We start from the raw sequence: 18,287 nt of genomic DNA, 5'->3' as shown, positions 1-18,287 counted from the left end.
AGTCTCACCATGGTGACCAGACGTTGAGATAGTGGTGCGTTGACTACCTCTCTCCTTTTGCGCACATCTTCATGAAAAATGGATCGCAACAGACCAGAGTTGGCTCCCTTCCCGTGATGTGTCTGATATGAGTTACCGTTCGTGATCAATCAAGACTGAGAATTCTCGCATTGTCGTCTGCTCTGTGTTCGGGTAAGCATGAAGTTTCGCGTTTGAGTGATAAGTAAGAATATCAGGTCTGTATACATGTATCTTTTTCGGGTGATCTGTTATCTGTTTTATAGTGTGTGTATTTTCTTCTATGTGCCTTGCATTAGAATAATTATGTGACACCACCGGGCGTGCTCCTGAATAGAAATTGATAGCATTGGACACAGACAATAATACTTATGCACACATTTACAGGTATTGCACAGAGAGAAAGACAGAGAGAGAGAGAGAGAGAGAGAGAGAGAGAGAGAGAGAGAGAGAGAGAGATTAACTGAATTGAGTGTTCTTCCAAAGAGAGAGAGAAGGAGAGTTGAACTGAATTGAGTGTTCTTCCAAAGAAAAAAAGAGAGAGAGAGAGAGAGAGTTGAACTGAATTGATTGTTCTCTCTCTCTCTCTCTCTCTCTCTCTCTCTCTCTCTCTCTCTCTCTCTCTCTCTCTCAGTCTCTCTCTATCTATCTCTCTCTCTATCTACCTCACCCCTCTCTCTCTCTCTCTCTCTTGTGTTCAGTCAGTGTTGTTCTCTCTACTATTTAGATTCCGATTACTAAAGCCCCCCCACCCCCGCCCCTTTCAAAATACAAACCAACGACAGGAGGCCTTGGATGACAGAACTCGCTATCAAGATGAAGTGTATCATTAGTACTTCGCAAATCATGGTTAGCAATAGCCAACGTGAAAAGCCATTACTAGGAGTAATGACCTCGAAAGCGATCGCTATTGCGAGTCGATTTGTCATGGCTTCTTTACAAGCTTAATGATGATTGCAACCCTTTGTATAAAGTATACCAAATAATGTCTAGGACCTGTTTTTATCTACAACTGCTGGACCCAAACTGAATCTGGTTATAAAGACGTTTGCAGTTAAATCCGCGGTGCTGCTTGTTGTTATGAGAAGAATCGTGGAATGTGAATATGTTGTGGTTTCTTTGTTACATTCAGTCCATACTTGAATGAATGATTTAACGAGGACGGAGGGTGAGGTTTGTCCCCGTAGGTGTGTGTGTGTGTGTGTGTGTGTGTGTGTGTGTGTGTGTGTGTGTGTGTGTGTGTGTGTGTGTGTGTGTGTGTCTGTCTGTCTGTCTGTCTGTCTGTCTGTCTGTCTGTCTGTCTGTCTGTCTGTCTTTTCATTACGAATATCATGCTTACAATTATCAGAAATATTTGGGGCGGGGATATAGCTCAGTCGGTAGCGCGCTGGATTTGTATCCAGTTGGCCGCTGTCAGCGTGAGTTCGTCCCCACGTTCGGCGAGAGATTTATTTCTCAGAGTCAACTTTGTGTGCAGACTCTCCTCGGTGTCCGAACACCCCCGTGTGTACACGCAAGCACAAGACCAAGTGCGCACGAAAAAGATCCTGTAATCCATGTCAGAGTTCGGTGGGTTATAGAAACACGAAAATACCCAGCATGCTTCCTCCGAAAACGGCGTATGGCTGCCTAAATGGCGGGGTAAAAAACGGCCATACACGTAAAATTCCACTCGTACAAAAAACACGAGTGTATGTGGGAGTTTCAGCCCACGAACGCAGAAGATCAGAAATATTTTGAAATGTGAAAGTCACTATAACGAGGATGTTAGTATCGTCTGTGCATGAATTAAGCATACATGATCATATATAGGCAATACTCATGGTAACATGTTTGATAAATTATGTATTTGTTACAGGCACCACGCCATCAGTATGATCACAGCCAAGCCCCCAACGGCCCTGCCAGGGTCCGTTGGCATCCACCTGCCGGCCTTCAAACGCAAACGGATCGAGCAGTGGTGCGAGGACGTCGCCCAGTACCTCAAGGCCGGAAGCCTCTGCAGGTCGGTCATCGGCCACATCATCGAGGACAACCGTCTCGCCGGCAGCAATGGCGGAGTCAAGTCGGCTCCAACAGGCAGCAAGCAGAGAACGACCACTACAACCACCACAACGACTAGTGCTGCTGCTGCTGCTGCTGCTGCTAGTGCCACCAGCATCAGTACTGTAACTGAGATGCTGTCCCTCAGCAGCAACAAGAAGGAGAATAGTAGTGGTGGTGGTGGTGGAGGTGGGGTTAACGCTAACGTTGTCAGCAACAACAACAATAACAATACCAAGAACGCGTGTATCCAAGTGACCAAGATTGACACCACGGCCCCGCCCTCTGGGAGAGGCACGCCCATGCCTGACGCTTCAGGGCCCCTACCTGTGGTGAAGTTCACCTACAACACCTACAACGAACAGAGACGGCGCATAGACCGTCTGGTGCAGGGTCTTCCTGTGCTGTCGGCCTCCGCAACGCCAAACCCGGGCTCCGCCTTGGAGCGGCTGGCGGGCACCAATAGCGCGGCTGTCGTGTACGCCAACGGTGGGGAGGAGCCGTTGAGATCGGGCTCCCCTTCGCGAGGCATCAGCCCTGCTCCTGACCCCCGATCCGCCAGTCGTTCCAGCTCTGTAGAACATCGACAGCCCAGTCGTAACCCCAATCCTCGCCCAGTCAATCTGTCGCGTCAGCAGTCCATCAGCCCTACCCCATCCCGCCCTCATAATCACAACCACCACCACCACCCTTCCAACTCCTCCTCCCACCACCACAACCACCACCACAACAAAGTGTCTTCCGAGATTGTAGTGATCAAGCACGACTATCACCCACCGGGTCACCATAACACCAGCAACGACTTTCACACGGGCTTCCGCTCCCTGAACTTTGATGGCAACCCCATGCTAAAGAGGTCCCAGTCACAGAAGGTCTACAAGGCGAGACAAAGGATTCTGGCCAGCACGAGAAGGTCGTGATCCTAGCAATCACGTGACGCCAGCTCACGTGCCTGTGCAGAGCTGCTGGGCCATGGCCGAACTGACGTGGTAAACTGTGTAATTATGGGGATAGCTGATCACATTTTGCAGGTTGATGCATGAAGGTAGCCACAGAACTGACTCGTATTGAATGTACTGATGTCCTTGATCATTTTGAGGCAACATATAAATATGCGGCGGTTTATCCTCCGACCTGGCTGAGCCTTTTGGCCCGGCAAGCACGAAAAAGTGCCCATCTAGGCGGGAACAAAACGCTGGCCTGGTCGGATTGGTTGATATTTAGATTTGTTTGAGATAGTAACCAATCCGAACCAGTGTTTTTGCCCTTTGCAGTTGGGCACTTTCTCGCCCTCCCAAAATCGTAAAGGCCACAGGTACCCGACTCAGCCACCAAACTGTATTTCACACAGCTGGGGTTAGGCCAGGACGAGCTCCAAAAAAGGTCATCCGACCGATCCCTCAAACGATCAAAGAATCATCATGGAAAGTAACGTATAAATCTGTTCTGCTTGTGTCGGTGTGTCAGATGTTCAGTCACTGAGGTAACCAGATCGATTCCACTGAAGAAAAACCGGTCAATTCATTTTGTTATAGCGTTAGATGACCGACAACTGGCCTAAAATGTGCATGTATACCTGAGTCGTCGAGCACAGCAGTTATGGGCAGAATATACCTGCGCAGAGTCAGCGGCACAGACGACGCACTGCATATTATTGATGCTGCGATAGGGATTATGACGAGTACTTGGCCTGTTTTCTTTTCACGCAACGTGTAGCGGGCTGGGATAATCTGCAGTGCGTCGACTGTGCCGCTGACTCTGCGCAGGTATAATATGCCCCTAACATTCAACTTCCTCTGGTCCGCGGCTTCTCGGTAGTGACGTTCTGTTGGAGGTCGCGTTCAGGCGGAGACGTTTCGTTCACCACTTTGTGCAAGATAAGAACCTGTCCTATTTCGTTTCGAGGTTGAATACAACTCGCCAGGTGCTGCAGACGACATTATGGATGGTATACACTATGCAATTTGTTACATACAGCATGGTGTATTCACCTCGTTGTGTGATATACACTATGCAATTTGTTACATACAGCATGGTGTATTCAACTCGTTGTGTGGTATACACTATGCAATTTGTTACATACAGCATGGTATATTCAACTCGTTGTGTGGTAAACACTATGCAACTGATTTATTACATACAGCATGGTGTATTCAACTCGTTGTGTGGTATACACTATGCAATTTGTTACATACAGCGTATTCAACTCGTTGTGTGGTATACACTATGCAATTTGTTACATACAGCATGGTGTATTCAACTCGTTGTGTGGTATACACTATGCAATTTGTTACATACAGCATGGTGTATTCAACTCGTTGTGTGGTATACACTATGCAATTTGTTACATACAGCATGGTGTATTCAACTCGTTGTGTGGTATACACTATGCACTTTGTTACATACAGCATGGTGTATTCAACTCGTTGTGTGGTATACACTATACAATTTGTTACCTACAGCATGGTGCATTCAACTCGTTGTGTGGTATACACTATGCACTTTGTTACATACAGCATGGTGTATTCAACTCGTTGTGTGGTATACACTATGCAATTTGTTACCTACAGCATGGTGCAATCAACTCGTTGTGTGGTATACACTATGCACTTTGTTACATACAGCATGGTGTATTCAACTCGTTGTGTGGTATACACTATACAATTTGTTACCTACAGCATGGTGCATTCAACTCGTTGTGTGGTATACACTATGCACTTTGTTACATACAGCATGGTGTATTCAACTCGTTGTGTGGTATACACTATACAATTTGTTACCTACAGCATGGTGCATTCAACTCGTTGTGTGGTATACACTATACAATTTGTTACCTACAGCATGGTGCATTCAACTCGTCGTGTGGTATACCTGGGACCAGGCTGAGTTTTGAGTGGAGCTGCAGTTGCTCAGTAGACTTGCTCATCTGACGCTATAAACCAGAAATGCACCTCACCTTCCTGCGTAGAAAGCCATAATTATTGTCTTACTCATTTTGGTGGGGGGGGGGGGGGGGGGGGGGGCTCGGAAAATGAGTTGGGCAGAAACGTAGAATATTGGTTATCTATGATCCTACGTGGTCTCTGAACAATAATTTCCGAAGTATTATTGTGCTGCATTTGAAATCAAAACCACTATGCTATCCAAGATGGAAAACACCCTGAGTCTTTAACGACCAACCAGCCTACCCAACCGCCTGTGTGGAAAACATTGTTTTCTTGTTCTGATTCCAGACCTTTCATGCCAGATGTTTCTGGACGTAAATGTTCAAATATATTAAAATGATAGTAGACATTGTGGCTGAAGTTTGTCTTTTGGGGTGTTTCTTGCTCTCGCTCTATCTCTATGTGTGTTTGTGTGTATGTGGTTGTGTGTGGGTGGGTGTGATTGTGATTGTGTGTGTGTGTGTTAGTGTGTGTTAGTGTTAGTGTGTGTTAGTGTTAGTGTGTGTGTGTGTGTGTTAGTGTGTGTTAGTGTTAGTGTGTGGGTGTGTGTTAGTGTGTGTTAGTGTTAGTGTGTGTGTTAGTGTGTGTGTGTGTTAGTGTGTGTTAGTGTGTGTGTGTGTGGTTGTGTGTTAGTGTGTGTTAGTGTGTGTGTGTGTGTGTGTGTTAGTGTGTGTGTGTGTGTGTGTGTGTGTGCGCCTGTGCTGTCCATGCATGTACATTCTGTCTGTCTTTCGATCAGCCGGTCTGGCTGCCTGCCTGTGTGTATGGGCATGTCGAAGTGAAATTCTTCGTCTTTGTCTGTTCAAATTTTCTCTCTGAATAATTCTTATCTAGCATGAAGCCTACCCCCCTCGGCACACACTAACACTACAAGTAAGTAACTTGACAACACTCATTTGGCCCAACGAGCTCAAGTGGTTTCATTTTCCCTCGCTGCAGAATTAAAGGATCAATTGTTTGTTTGTTCGTTCATGGGCTGAAACTCCCACGGCTTTTACGTGTATGACCGTTTTTACCCCGCCATTTAGGCAGCCATACGCCGCTTTCGGAGGATAAGGATCAATGGATTTGACATCAGGCATACTGACCAGCGAACGTTATGGATTATCTGTGCGTGAGTGCACATCGTATGATGGGATTACGTGTTCTTGACAAATTTGCACATGGGCGCGCTCGCTCTCTCTCTCTCTCTCTCTCTCTCTCTCTCTCTCTCTCTCTCTCTCTCTCTCTCTCTCTCTCACGTGTTCTTGACAAATTTGCACATGGGCGCTCTCTCTCTCTCTCTCAGTCTCTCTCTCTCTCTCTCTTTTGAATTATACGCTACCGCTCCCACGCATTGATTTGTATAAATCTAGTTTATCCTACTGGGGATCGCTTGTGTGGAATATACTTCCAATGTACTGTAAAACATGTCAAACCCTTTCATATTTTAAAACAAATGTTCGAAAATATCTTTGTCAAAAATAATTCTCTCCCTACATTTTAAAATCATAACTGTTACTGCATAACATATTAATCATCATTTTATTAATCAATGAACCACGTTATTATAACTAGTGTTTTGTTAGTTTTAACCTGATTACAAATTCTTAGTTAATTAGTTATTCGTTTGGCTGTTCAATACATGTTATATAAATATATAATTGTAATGTATAATGTCATGTATGTCTAAAAGGGACAGGTTGGAAGATTAGGCATTGCCTAAAACCTTTATCCCTTTGTATTAAAGTTTTGAATCTGAATCTGAATCTCTCTCTCTCTCTCAGTTTCTCTCTCTCTCTCTCTCTCTCTCTCTCTCTCTCTCTCTCTCTCTCTCTCTCTCTCTCTCTCTCTCTCTCTCTCTCTCTCTCTCTCTCTCTGTTGAAATGGCAAAGTAGTAGGCCCTATAAAAAAAAAATGTGTACCTGTTATCAAAATTAAGGCATTACGCAGATTCTGCAGCACTCAAAATGTTCTATTATGCCCACATAATGCCTCATATAAACTTCGCATCAACACTTTGGATAACTGCAGTGATGGTCATTTAAAACGACTCAATTCCCTGCATCGCCGAGCTGCAAAACTTATTCTGCATGATTTGAATAGGTCCACGGATGATAAACTAAAGCTCTTGAATTTCCTCCCCTTGAAAGATCAGTTGACGTTAAACAAGGCTGTGTTCATGTATAAAATTCCGGCTAAGGGACAACTGTCCTAAATATTTGCAATCACATTTCAAACATGCCACAAAAAGACATGGGTCCCAAAAAATCATCCCTCCTATACCTCGCATAGGCCTCTGCAAATCGAGCTTAGCCTTCTCGGGAGCTTTTCTCTGGAACTCCCCCCAACAGATAAGAAATGCAACTTCAGTGAAAATGTTTAAGAGACAGTCACGTTCACACATTATTCGTGAATGAAATGTCTTGTTCGATTGTTATTTTGTTAAACATTTTGTACTAGTGTTAACGGATGTGTAGCTGATCGGAGCAACTTTATTACCAAATGAAAGGTATAACTATATCAATGTAATTTTGTACTTTTTGAGTTCTCCTTATGTAATTCCTAAAATGCACATTGTGTTGCATTCCATACAATGTATTTCTGTATTTTATATGATTGAATTTATATTTTTAATGTGCGTCTGTCTTTATGTGTTGTATAAAGGACAGGTTGGAAGAATAGGCTTTGCCTAAAACCTTTATCCTTTTGTAATAACTGACTTGAAGTTCTGAGTCTGAGTCTGAGTCTGAGTCTCTCTCGTGAGTGACTCGAGTGAGGTCTATATTTAAGACCTCGACGAGTTATCGTGTACCTACGTGTGTGTCTGTGTATGCTGGCGTGCCGCGCGTGTGAGTGCAGCCGTGTGTGTGTGTGCCAGTGTGTGTGTGTGTCCCCGCTGTACTGTGTCTATCTGTCTGTCTGTGTTAACGTGAACCAGTGAGTGTGTGTGTGTTTGTGTGATAGTTGTATATGTATGTGTGTGCATATCTATGTGTGTGTGTGTGTGTTTGTGTGTGCGTGTGTGTGTGTGTGTGAGTGTGTGTGTGTGTGTGTTATTTGTGTGCGTGTGTATCATGCGAGCGTATTGTGCGTGTTTGTGTGTTTTTGTGCGTGCGTGCATGTGGATGTGTGTGTGTCCAGGATTTTACATTGGAGAAGCGCATCCTTAAATCTTGAGCCGTCTTTAATACTGAGGAGAGGGTACTGAGGGGGAGGGGGCACTGGCACTGTCAGCGAGTCAGTCCACGGTATGCTAGTATTCTGCATTCTTACTGGCTCCGCATCAAACAAGACACTGGAGTTTGCACGTAAATCGTACTCTTCACACACGCCTGGAGTCTCTCTCTCTTCTCTCAAGTTCAATAAACAGACTCTGCTCGAAGCACCTGCATTCAATCAAACTGTTTGTATTTGGCAGTGAAGGTCAGTAAAGAACTTCAACATGGGAGGCAACTCCTTGCTTTTAATGAAAAACAGAAGGGCCAGGTTGTCTGCCGTTAAAACATCAGACGAGCCGGCCTGTGAAGTCAGTGAACACACACCGACTCCTAATGACACACAAAAAAGCCTCGCTTAATCACTTTGTTTAACTTTCGCTGCAAATTTTCGGTTTTCGGAACACTTTCACATGAACGCAAAACCTAAAACAGACCAGATAAGAATACACACCTGTGCATTAAATTTCTTTTACAGTAACTTGAGTTGTTAGTTTCTTTTCTTAATAACTTGACTTTGCCTGTCGTTGTTTTTTTACTACGCCCAGCATGACAATAGTCTGACAAGTCTGATCGTTGTGTGATTATTTTGCCTGTGCCAACAGTGGACGTCAGAATAGCGCGGTAGCGTATTGTGCTAAGCAGGAAAGCGCGCTTTTCGTATTCGTGTTAACTTTCTGAGCTTGTTTTGAATACAACCTATCATATCTATATGTTTTTGGAATCAGGAAACGATAAAGAATAAGATGAAATCATTTTTGGATCGATTTTTTTAATTTTAATCGTAAGACTAATTAATCTATTTTCGTTAATTGTGATCACATTTTAAGAGTAAACATGACATATGTATATATTTTTAGATTCAGAATGTGATGAAGAATACGATGCAATCAATTTTAAATCTGTTTGCGAAAAATCGATTTTAATGACAACTTTAATGAGCAAACTCATTAATTAATTTGTAAGCCTCCAAGCTGAAATGCAATACCAAAGTCCGGGCGTCGTCGAAGATTACTTGACCAAAATTTCAACCAATTTGGTTTAAAAATGAGAGCGTGACAGTGCCGCCTCAACTTTCACGAAAAGCCAGATGACGTCATCAAAGACATTTATGAAAAAATTGAGGTCTGGGGATATCATACCCAGGAACTCCCATGTAAAATTTCATGAAGATCGGTCTAGTAGTTTTCTCTAAATCGCTCTACACACACACACACACACACACACACACATACACCACACCCTCGTCTCGATTCCCCCCTCTACGTTAAAAACATTTAGTCAAAAATGTAACAAAAAGCAAGACTCAAGGAGGTACTTATAATACGATGAAGACACAAACTAAAGCCTACTGAATGAACCCGCACTCAGCCCCGAAGAGTTGCTCACCCTAAGTCAAGTTCAAGCCGTACTACACTTTCCCAATGCTCTGGCGAAGTTGTAAAACAAGGTGCTTTACTAAGCAAACACAGCATAATAAGAGTAGTTTCCTTGTTCTCCAATCTACACTTGTGTGACAAAAACCTATCCGTGGGCTGCTCTGTCTCACGACGTACCAATCCTATCATTCATGTTGTGGAAGTCAACTGAGGTGCGGCTTGTTCGACCCTACCCCCCCAAAACCCTCCCCGGCGGACTGAACTGCAGAGAAAGAACAAATATGGTTAAAACTATTCGTACTCCGGCGACAACCTGAGGGTAACAACTTAGATCAACTTGGCCGGGGTGCAGCGGCCTGATTGATTTTCAGTCACACACGAAGCACGCCAAATTGGCATTTCGGCGTAAGGAGGAAATATGTCAGGAATGCAAAACACATGTACGGGAACAAGTGCGGTTTATATTACACTGTGGGAAGGGCTGGTCCGTTTTGACATCAGAGACTGGATACACAGCCTTTTTTCAACATGATGTGGAAACAGTGTAACTGAAAGGAGCGACAAATTCCTTTACTGTAAAAATTGAAACACGCTGTGATTTTTCTTCCCCTCCAAGTTTCCTCTGCAGGCGCCTGCTCCCTCTTCGTACATTTTCTTTCCTCACTTCAAAGAACACGGCGCATGCGTAGAGAACCGGAAGTAAAGAGAAAGTGTCGGACAAAAAGAGACTTCTGTCAACAAAATGAGATTCCAACAACATTCTATCTGTTTTATGGGGAAAACCTGACGACGTTGACCATGTGGATTAGTAGGCTGAAGTCCTTGACCAACAGTATATCACGAATTAAAGGTAAGAAGTCCATCGGATGTTTCAATTTCTTCCCTTCGAGTTCGAATGTCAGTGGCAGACTGAGACAAGGTGGTTTAGCGAGGAACTTGAATACACGCTTGGTTGGAAAATGAAGAGAATTGACACTGACAGACATCTGAAGTAACTTTTTCTGGAACAGAACTTCAGACATGGATTATGCGTGATACTAACTACTTTCATGATGGTTCGAAACTATAACTGTACTTCGTTGCTGTGGCGTTTCGTCCAAACATCCTTTTTTGACTGCCAAGTCGCCGGGATGATCTGATCTTGAGAGAGGGGGGGCGGGGGTGGGGGAAGGGTGCACACGAAGGGGAATTTAAACGGGGAGATCCCAATGACTCACTTGTGCTTTGTCTTAGACCTCTTTTCTCAGGGCCCTTTGAACTGCTGCCTGAAATTTCCAAACAACAAAAACAATTTCCACGAAGTCTAATAGTAACACAAACACTAACTTACTGTGACTAACAGTAACAGTTAAAAAAACAAGGCAAGGCAATTATTTTTGGTCAACCTGACAGAGACACGTTAGTGATAATTTGAACAGTAACAATAATGTTCTATGTTACTACTGCTAGCACCTTGGTACTCAGTAACAGCAGCTGGGGCTTCTTCTAGAGGTAAATTGGGCCAGTAGAATTACTTTAGCAGGGTTTGTTTTACTAACAGTAACACTAGCAGGCCATGCACATTTGGCCATTCTGTACATTCTTTAAATGACCCATACGAAATTCCTTAAGTAAGTCAAAGGGTGCATCGACTGGCGCAGTAGCCGAGTGGATAAGACGTCGGCCTCCCAAGCGGAAGGTCGTGGGTTCGAAGCTCTGGTGGGTTAAGGGTGGAGATTTGTTCTGCTACTGCCTTATCCCCCTTTGTGTGTATACACGCAAGCACTAGACCAAGTGCGCACAGAAAAGATCCTGTAATCATCACAGTTCGGTGGGTTATGGAAACACAGAAATACCAAGCATGCATCCCCCGAAAGCGGCGTATGGCTGCTTAAATCAGTAAATCAACTAAGTAAATAGCGGGCTAAAAACGGTTATACATGTGAAAATCCACTAATGCAAAAAACGCGAGTGTACTTGGGAGTTTCAGCCCATGAACGCAGAAGAAGAAGAAAAAAAGGCAATATATCAAGATTATGTAGCACTGCACCATTCTTCTTTCTCAGTCTCAGTATACACCCACTTGTCATGTCAAGTACTTTAGAACATGACGGCATTTCTGCATACGACAGAAGTTTCTTCATGTGCAGTATATATTATATTGTATGGCATTATCAAACTCGATAGTAGATTAGTACACTCAAAAGTTCTTTTGGATTTGACCAACATTTTCACTGGCCAGCTGCACGAGCTGTTAGACGGTATTTCTAGCCCAGCGGATTTTGTTTACTCATCCCTGGTTGGTGATTTGACCATCCCTGCATCCGTGCATGTTATAAATTGAGAAGCTGTTTCTATCATGTAGTTACTATTGAACTGTCCTTGATCAACGATTTTTTTCTTGTATGACAAATGCGCACATAGAATGTATTTTGTTGCACACACCCACACTAACACCCATGACCGATCACATGCGTCCCTGTGAACAGGAAGCATAGGCCTGCACCCATAAACATTTGCTTAAAGATAAACTGTAATAGTAAACTAATACTAATAAGAGGAGAGAGACAGACAAAAGGGAGAGAGAGACACAGAGAGAGAAAGACTGGGCTTGCCCAGTTGGCCTAGTGGTAAGGCGTCCACCCCGTGATCGGGAGGTCGTGGGTTCGAACCCCGGCCGGGTCATACCTAAGACTTTAAAATTGGCAATCTAGTGGCTGCTCTGGATCTGGATCTGGATTCGTTACGTTGCAGGGACCACTGTTGGTCATCTTCGCAACGGATGCGGGAGAGCGCATACAATAATTTCGAATACAATAAAAGTCCTGACTTTGGTGGGACAAGTCATATATACTGTCCCATCACATCAATGTCTTTTCGCTCTTAGTGACTTATTAAAATGTTAAAAACTGAGCTCTGTAGGTGGTCAGTGTTGGGGCAGCTCTGATGACGGCAGTCTCAGCGCTGAAGATGCTGCGCTGGCTGGCTGGGCTGGTCGTGCTGGGAGGTCTGCGTCACTCAGCTGATTCCACTCTGCGACTGTCCGTACGAAGAAGGAGTTCTTGTACTGGTCTGTCTTGCAGGTGGGGATGTGGAAGCCTCGTGTGTTGTTTACAGCTTGCCGCTCAATGATGTTGCTGCTTTCATACCCCTGGAACCTTGTGGGGACGACTCTCCGCCGTCCGCTCACGGCGGGGGTGAGAAACTTGTCTGGAGGGAGTGCGGGGATCAGGCCCTCAGAGATCCTGTTGAGGAGGTTGAGGCGTAACTGCCTGCGTCGCTCTTCCAGTGGGGGGAGGTTCAGGTTCTTCAGCATGTCGCTGACGCAGCCCGGGCTTCTCAACTTTTAGTCTCGCGTGATAAAGCGGGCTGCTTGGCGCTGAACTCTCTCCAGCCTCTCGATGTCCCGCCGGGGGTAAGGGTCCCACACGGTAGCTCCATACTCCAGCGTGGATCGGACGAGTGTTATGTACGCCAGGCGCCTGCACTCCTGTGGGCAGTTCCGGAGATTCCGGCGTAGGAAGCCCACAGTTCATCCAGCTTTGCGGGAGATGTGGGAAGACCAATTCAGGTCGGCGGAGAGTAGTACTCCAAGGTAGGGGTTGTGTTGGACCTGCTGGAGGATGACGTTATCCAGGCTATAGTATAAGTAGGACGATTTGCTTCTGGTGGAGAGGATGGCATTATGGGGTTAGTGCTAGGACTGGTTGGTCCGGTGTCAGAGTAATGTGACTGGGTGAGACATGAAGCCTGTGCTGCGACTTCTGTCTTGTGTGTGGCGCACGTTATATGTCAAAGCAGCACCGCCCTGATATCCATGGCCCTTCGTGGTCGGCTGGGCGTTAAGCAAACAAACAAACAAACAAACTGGGCTTGCCCTGACTGTCTTTCTTACCGAGACCAAATCTTTGCCAGCAAAAGTGAAGACAGTGGACAATGACGCTATGAGTATTCATGACTCTTTATGAGCATGACGGATGACATTCGTCAAAACATAGACCAAATAGCCTGGACCGCCAACTCGTCACGTGACCCTTTGAGGTTACGACGCTCGACTTTCAGGGGCGTGTCGCGTCCGATTTGAAAGGCAAGCGATTTGAAGACAGTGAAAAGAAAGCACGCTCCAGTTATTTGTGACAATGGGAGGTGACAATGAACTGGATTTTCCAAAACTCAAAACTAAACTTAACAAAACTCATCGAAAAACATGTTCCATATGCACTTTTGCTGAGTTTTTTTTAGCATTTTCAGAACTTACCTCGGCAACTTCGTCCATGTTTACAATCGACACCGGATATCACGTCCCCCTGATTTCTGAAAGGCTTTTAAGCGTAGGTTCCTAAATGCGAGAGGCCGCTACCTCGTAATAGAGAGAAAGAGGGGAGAGAGAGCTAGTTGGCGGTCCAGGATAAATGGTCTATGGTCAAAACTAATGACGCTTTGAGGAGAGATGAAGTAAAGTTTCGCCAGCCTACACAGACAGGGTCCTCGATGGCTCATTGGATATGTACTCTTTTCCGCTGTTTTTAATGACTCCTTTCAACTCAAGTTTAGTTTTCCAAAAGTACTCTGACACGACTCGGAGGGTAATGATCATGCACACTCTGCAATTCCCGTCTAAATCGGGACAGCCGTTTCAAAGCCTTTCGTCATCATACCCACACACACAGAAATCAATCAGCTTTATAGATTAAATAGTAGTTACTGTAGTAGTAGTGTTAAAATGATCACATTAGTCATTACAAATACAATAGTACAAGACCAAGATTCACTCATTCAGCGTTAGCTCTCTAAGTTGATAAAGTTTCCCTGGGATTTTCGCCAAGTTCAGTTCAATTCAAAGCACGAACAGTGTCAATTGTCAACCTTTTTCCAGACCCCAGTCCCACTCATGTGTGACTGACAGTGGCACTGTAAATTACCAGATGCTGACAGTTGCATTCATTCATTACAATACCAGTGATACTGATAATCATAGTATTACCCTGTATTACCAATGTGAGGCAATTCTTGAACTTGATTGATCACCCCACAGTCTTCCAGTTCCAGTTCGGTGACACCGTCACTGTCACACAGACAGACACACAGTGACAGTACACGCCTGTCTGTGTTCGAACGTTACTTTGCTCACTCCGACCAGTTGGCCCAGCAGTTTTTCACGTTGGTGTAGATGACAAATGTTTGGTTTCCTTTCATTCGCATAGTCATTGGATGGAAGCGACAGGAAGGATGCTACTCGTCAGCGGCGTCACTTCTAAATCCTGGTCCATTTTGAATTGTGCTCTGTCAGTCTGTGTATTGTAGTGTCGTGTTTACACAGTTCAACCTCATTGTAAATTCAGTAAGTTGCATAGATATAATTTGTGTACGTATCTAACTCGAAGCAGTTTTGGCTAATCAACGTTTCTATCAGAAGTAGCTATGCATGACCATGAGAAGGTTACAATACATAGATCTGTGAGCAATCTGTTAAAGTTTATCCTCAGCCTCTAGAACTAAAAAATTGGGATAGCAAATATGAAATCTTCATGGATTGACCAAATTGTTAAATTATTATGAACTGATATAATTTTCTTCCTGTCACCTGTGACCTTTTAGTTTTAGCTTTAACTTAACGTAAGAAATGGTCTTTTGGAACAGTTGTTGACCTGTCTTGGTGGTATTTACTAGTTAGTGTTTACCAAAGACAAATAAAAGAAGAATGTTAATTATTATTTTGCAAGATTGATGTTTAGCTCTCTTGAATATAATTTCAGTTACACTTACAGTGGGGTGCACTGCTATTTTAAAATCCAGGACTCTTATTGCTTATCAACAGAAAAGAAGAGAACTTAGTCAGTTAGCGACTTTATTCTCTGTCAAATTTGTCATCAGCTGTTAAAGAAAATAATGTTATTCTGAGAGTGAGATCCCCGTGTTGATATCAAAATCGTATTTGTCGTGTTCATTTTTCAAGAGTTAGCAGCTTGTTTCCTGATACTACTGAGTGATACTGACAGTGATAGTGAGAGTACAAAAGTGGTTTTCTTCAAAATCTAACTCATATTCATAATGAGCCTTGATATTCGACAAACATTTTGAAAGGACATGAATGGATTGCAGATTTATGACAATGAGATACTTCACATTTGAAAGGACATGAATGGATTGCAGATTTATGACTTAATACGATACTTCACAGTAACTTAGCTGCTCAAATTTATTTAAGTCTTGTTGTTGATAAATGACCTGTAATTAATCAGTGTTTACTGACATCTGAAAGAAGTGTTGTTAGTGTGTCGAATCATGAGTTTACGAATTAAAGGACGAAGAGGCAGCATCTTACCAATTTGGGTATGTGTTTCTTGCTCTGTGCATGCAGCCTTGATTTTGATTTTGATGTGGAACTGCACATAGCTCAAATGTAAAATGCTAAGAAAGGAGGATTTAGAGAGTGACATTGTCATTGAGACTGAAAGACAAAAACTCTCTCTGTGTCATTGTATACTTGTGTGTACATGTGTGTGTGCATGCACATTTGACTCGGTCACTGAAAATTCAGGATGCTGTTTACATCAAGATTAACCATTATGATTAATATGAAATAATAAACACTTTTTTTCTAACTTATCACAAAACATTACCACTTGTCAATGTCATACCTGATTTCTGAATCCTGACCTATGTTTTAACAAAAGAAATTTGCTTGATAACTTCATAATGATTACACTTGTTCATATACCATTGTCTTCTTTCAGATGAATGAAGGCCGAAAAAGCCAGATCGTTCTTCTTGATGAACGTCGTTTGGATATATTGATACAGGTTAGTAAAAGTCAGAAAGATATTCATACAGCAGTACATTGTACCTGCGATGTGTGGACCCTCCCATGAGAGGACACCTCCTTTAAAAGGACACCTTCTCTTGTCCCTTTTTTATTATCTCTACCAAAGTATACCTGTCATGAAAGGCCACCTGCAATGTAGGGACACTTTTGGCTGGTCCTAAGGGCGTCCTTTCATCGCAGGTACCACTGTATTGAATATATATATATTCATATCCTCAGCCTTCAAAATCTGGGCAGACAAAGACTTTGACAGAGTCTGTCTCTTTCAGTACTTTGTCTGTGATCAAGACCTTCAACACCTTCATTAACTGATGTCATTGTTTTCTTTACAATTTCTTAAAATTGAACTGTTTTGAATTGCAATACTTGAAATTGTGTAACTCGTTTTAATTTAAATTTTATCAAAACAAGATTTTAGTGAAGAATGCAGGATAATAACAGCAAAACATAAGTCTTAACAATAAGTAACATTGTATGATGGTAAGCCATTGATTGATACATGTTGTACATGTATTGTTCAATTTACATTCTTTCATTTATAACTTGCAATTTTATGGTACTGTAGCACGAGTGATGAAATTCCATGTGTGAATTATCCTAGGATGGTGTGTGAGAGAGGAAAGTTCCTGAATGTAAAATAAGATACATCAATTGTTTCTTCCACAGCCAAAATTGTTTGCTGGAGACCTGTTGGACCTTGTCGCATCCCATTTCAAACTCAGGGAAAAACAGTACTTTGGTCTGGCCTACGCTGATGAGTGGTAAGTCAAATTTCTGTTGTTTGAGAGAAGGAACGAAGGAGAGAGAGAGAAGGCATGCATGTGTCTGCCTGTGTATTCATTTGTCAACATGAGACTTGTGCGTTAATAAAAATGTGTATATTTGTGAATCTTCTGAAGGACTAAGTTTTGTTGATTGCACCTTGAACATTTCTGGAGGGGTTAGATAGAAGTAGACATCTGTGCTAGTGGCAATTCCAGGGGTCACGCTTACTTTGAGTTTGAGTTAGTTAATAGTAAGTTAGTTACATCAGTTGATTAAAACAAGACCTATTTTGCACAGCAATATGACTAGAAGTAGAATATATATTAATTATGTCAAATGACACTTGAAACATGCAGTATTGCATAACATTTTACAATGAGCGTAAGCTCTGGCAAACACACGTGGTAGTATTAGTCACTAGTATGTTGTAAGATTTTGTGTGTGTGTTCGTTTTGCTATTGTGCATTGCCGTGAGCTCTGGCGAGAAGGGGCATTTAACACTTTCTACCCCACCTATGTTGACCAAGTTTTTTTTAGCCGAGACCAGCTGTGCTGCAGCAGGTCACTCAGAATTGTAGTAACTTTGTAGAAACTGTGTATCAACACGCTGGAATGCAAGCGTTAGATCGACGTTACAGGAAACGACTGAAGTGACTGTACGGATATATATCCGTACTACCGGGTCAGATAGAACCATATGAGTGGGTACGGATATATCCGTACCTGGGAGACAATGAGTTAATAAGTGTTCATTATTATTATTATTTAAATTGTGCGGTGATTGGATGAAATCTCTGGTGATTGTTTTTGTGCAGGGTCCATTACCACTGGCTTCACCCAGACAAGCGAGTGCTGGATCATGACTTTCCAAAGAAGACAGGCGTTCTCGTGCTGCACTTTGCCATCAGGTTAGATCCTGTCCCATGTGATTTTTCATGAATTTATGATACAGTGGAACCCCTCCTGTAACACCCTCAAATTCAAGACTTTCTCCCTTCCAAAAACTCTGCTTTTTCAGAGTCCCGTAACCAGTGAACATAAACCTCCTTTTTAAGACTCCCTCCATTTTAAGACTCCCTCCATTTTAAGACTCCCTCCATTTTAAGACTCCCTCCATTTTAAGACTCCCTCCATT

The 18,287-nt window shown here is 43.2% G+C and overlaps 2 protein-coding genes across 2 annotated transcripts in view; both read left to right on the top strand.

Annotated features, from left to right (window-relative positions):
• On the top strand, positions 1–4,153 carry LOC138963557 (probable basic-leucine zipper transcription factor L). The gene is made up of 2 exons (XM_070335414.1): positions 1–192; positions 1,877–4,153. Exon 2 carries the CDS (start codon positions 1,893–1,895, stop codon positions 2,979–2,981), a length of 1,089 nt encoding a protein of 362 aa, XP_070191515.1. The 5' UTR covers positions 1–192; positions 1,877–1,892; the 3' UTR covers positions 2,982–4,153.
• Positions 4,154–9,892: 5,739 nt separating this feature from the next.
• LOC138964399 (FERM domain-containing protein 4A-like) overlaps positions 9,893–18,287 on the top strand; it is a 48,617-nt gene continuing 40,222 nt past the window's right edge. The window contains exons 1-4 of the mRNA XM_070336341.1: positions 9,893–10,432; positions 16,299–16,364; positions 17,054–17,148; positions 17,968–18,060. Coding sequence (XP_070192442.1) covers positions 16,299–16,364; positions 17,054–17,148; positions 17,968–18,060 — 254 coding nt within the window. The 5' untranslated portion in view covers positions 9,893–10,432. The remainder of the gene's footprint in view (positions 10,433–16,298; positions 16,365–17,053; positions 17,149–17,967; positions 18,061–18,287) is intronic.

The sequence above is a fragment of the Littorina saxatilis genome, linkage group LG4 (assembly GCF_037325665.1).
Source record: "Littorina saxatilis isolate snail1 linkage group LG4, US_GU_Lsax_2.0, whole genome shotgun sequence".
Classification (NCBI taxonomy): domain Eukaryota; kingdom Metazoa; phylum Mollusca; class Gastropoda; order Littorinimorpha; family Littorinidae; genus Littorina; species Littorina saxatilis.
The sequence above is the reverse complement of the archived record's forward strand: the minus strand, read 5'-3'. Positions and strand labels throughout refer to the sequence as shown.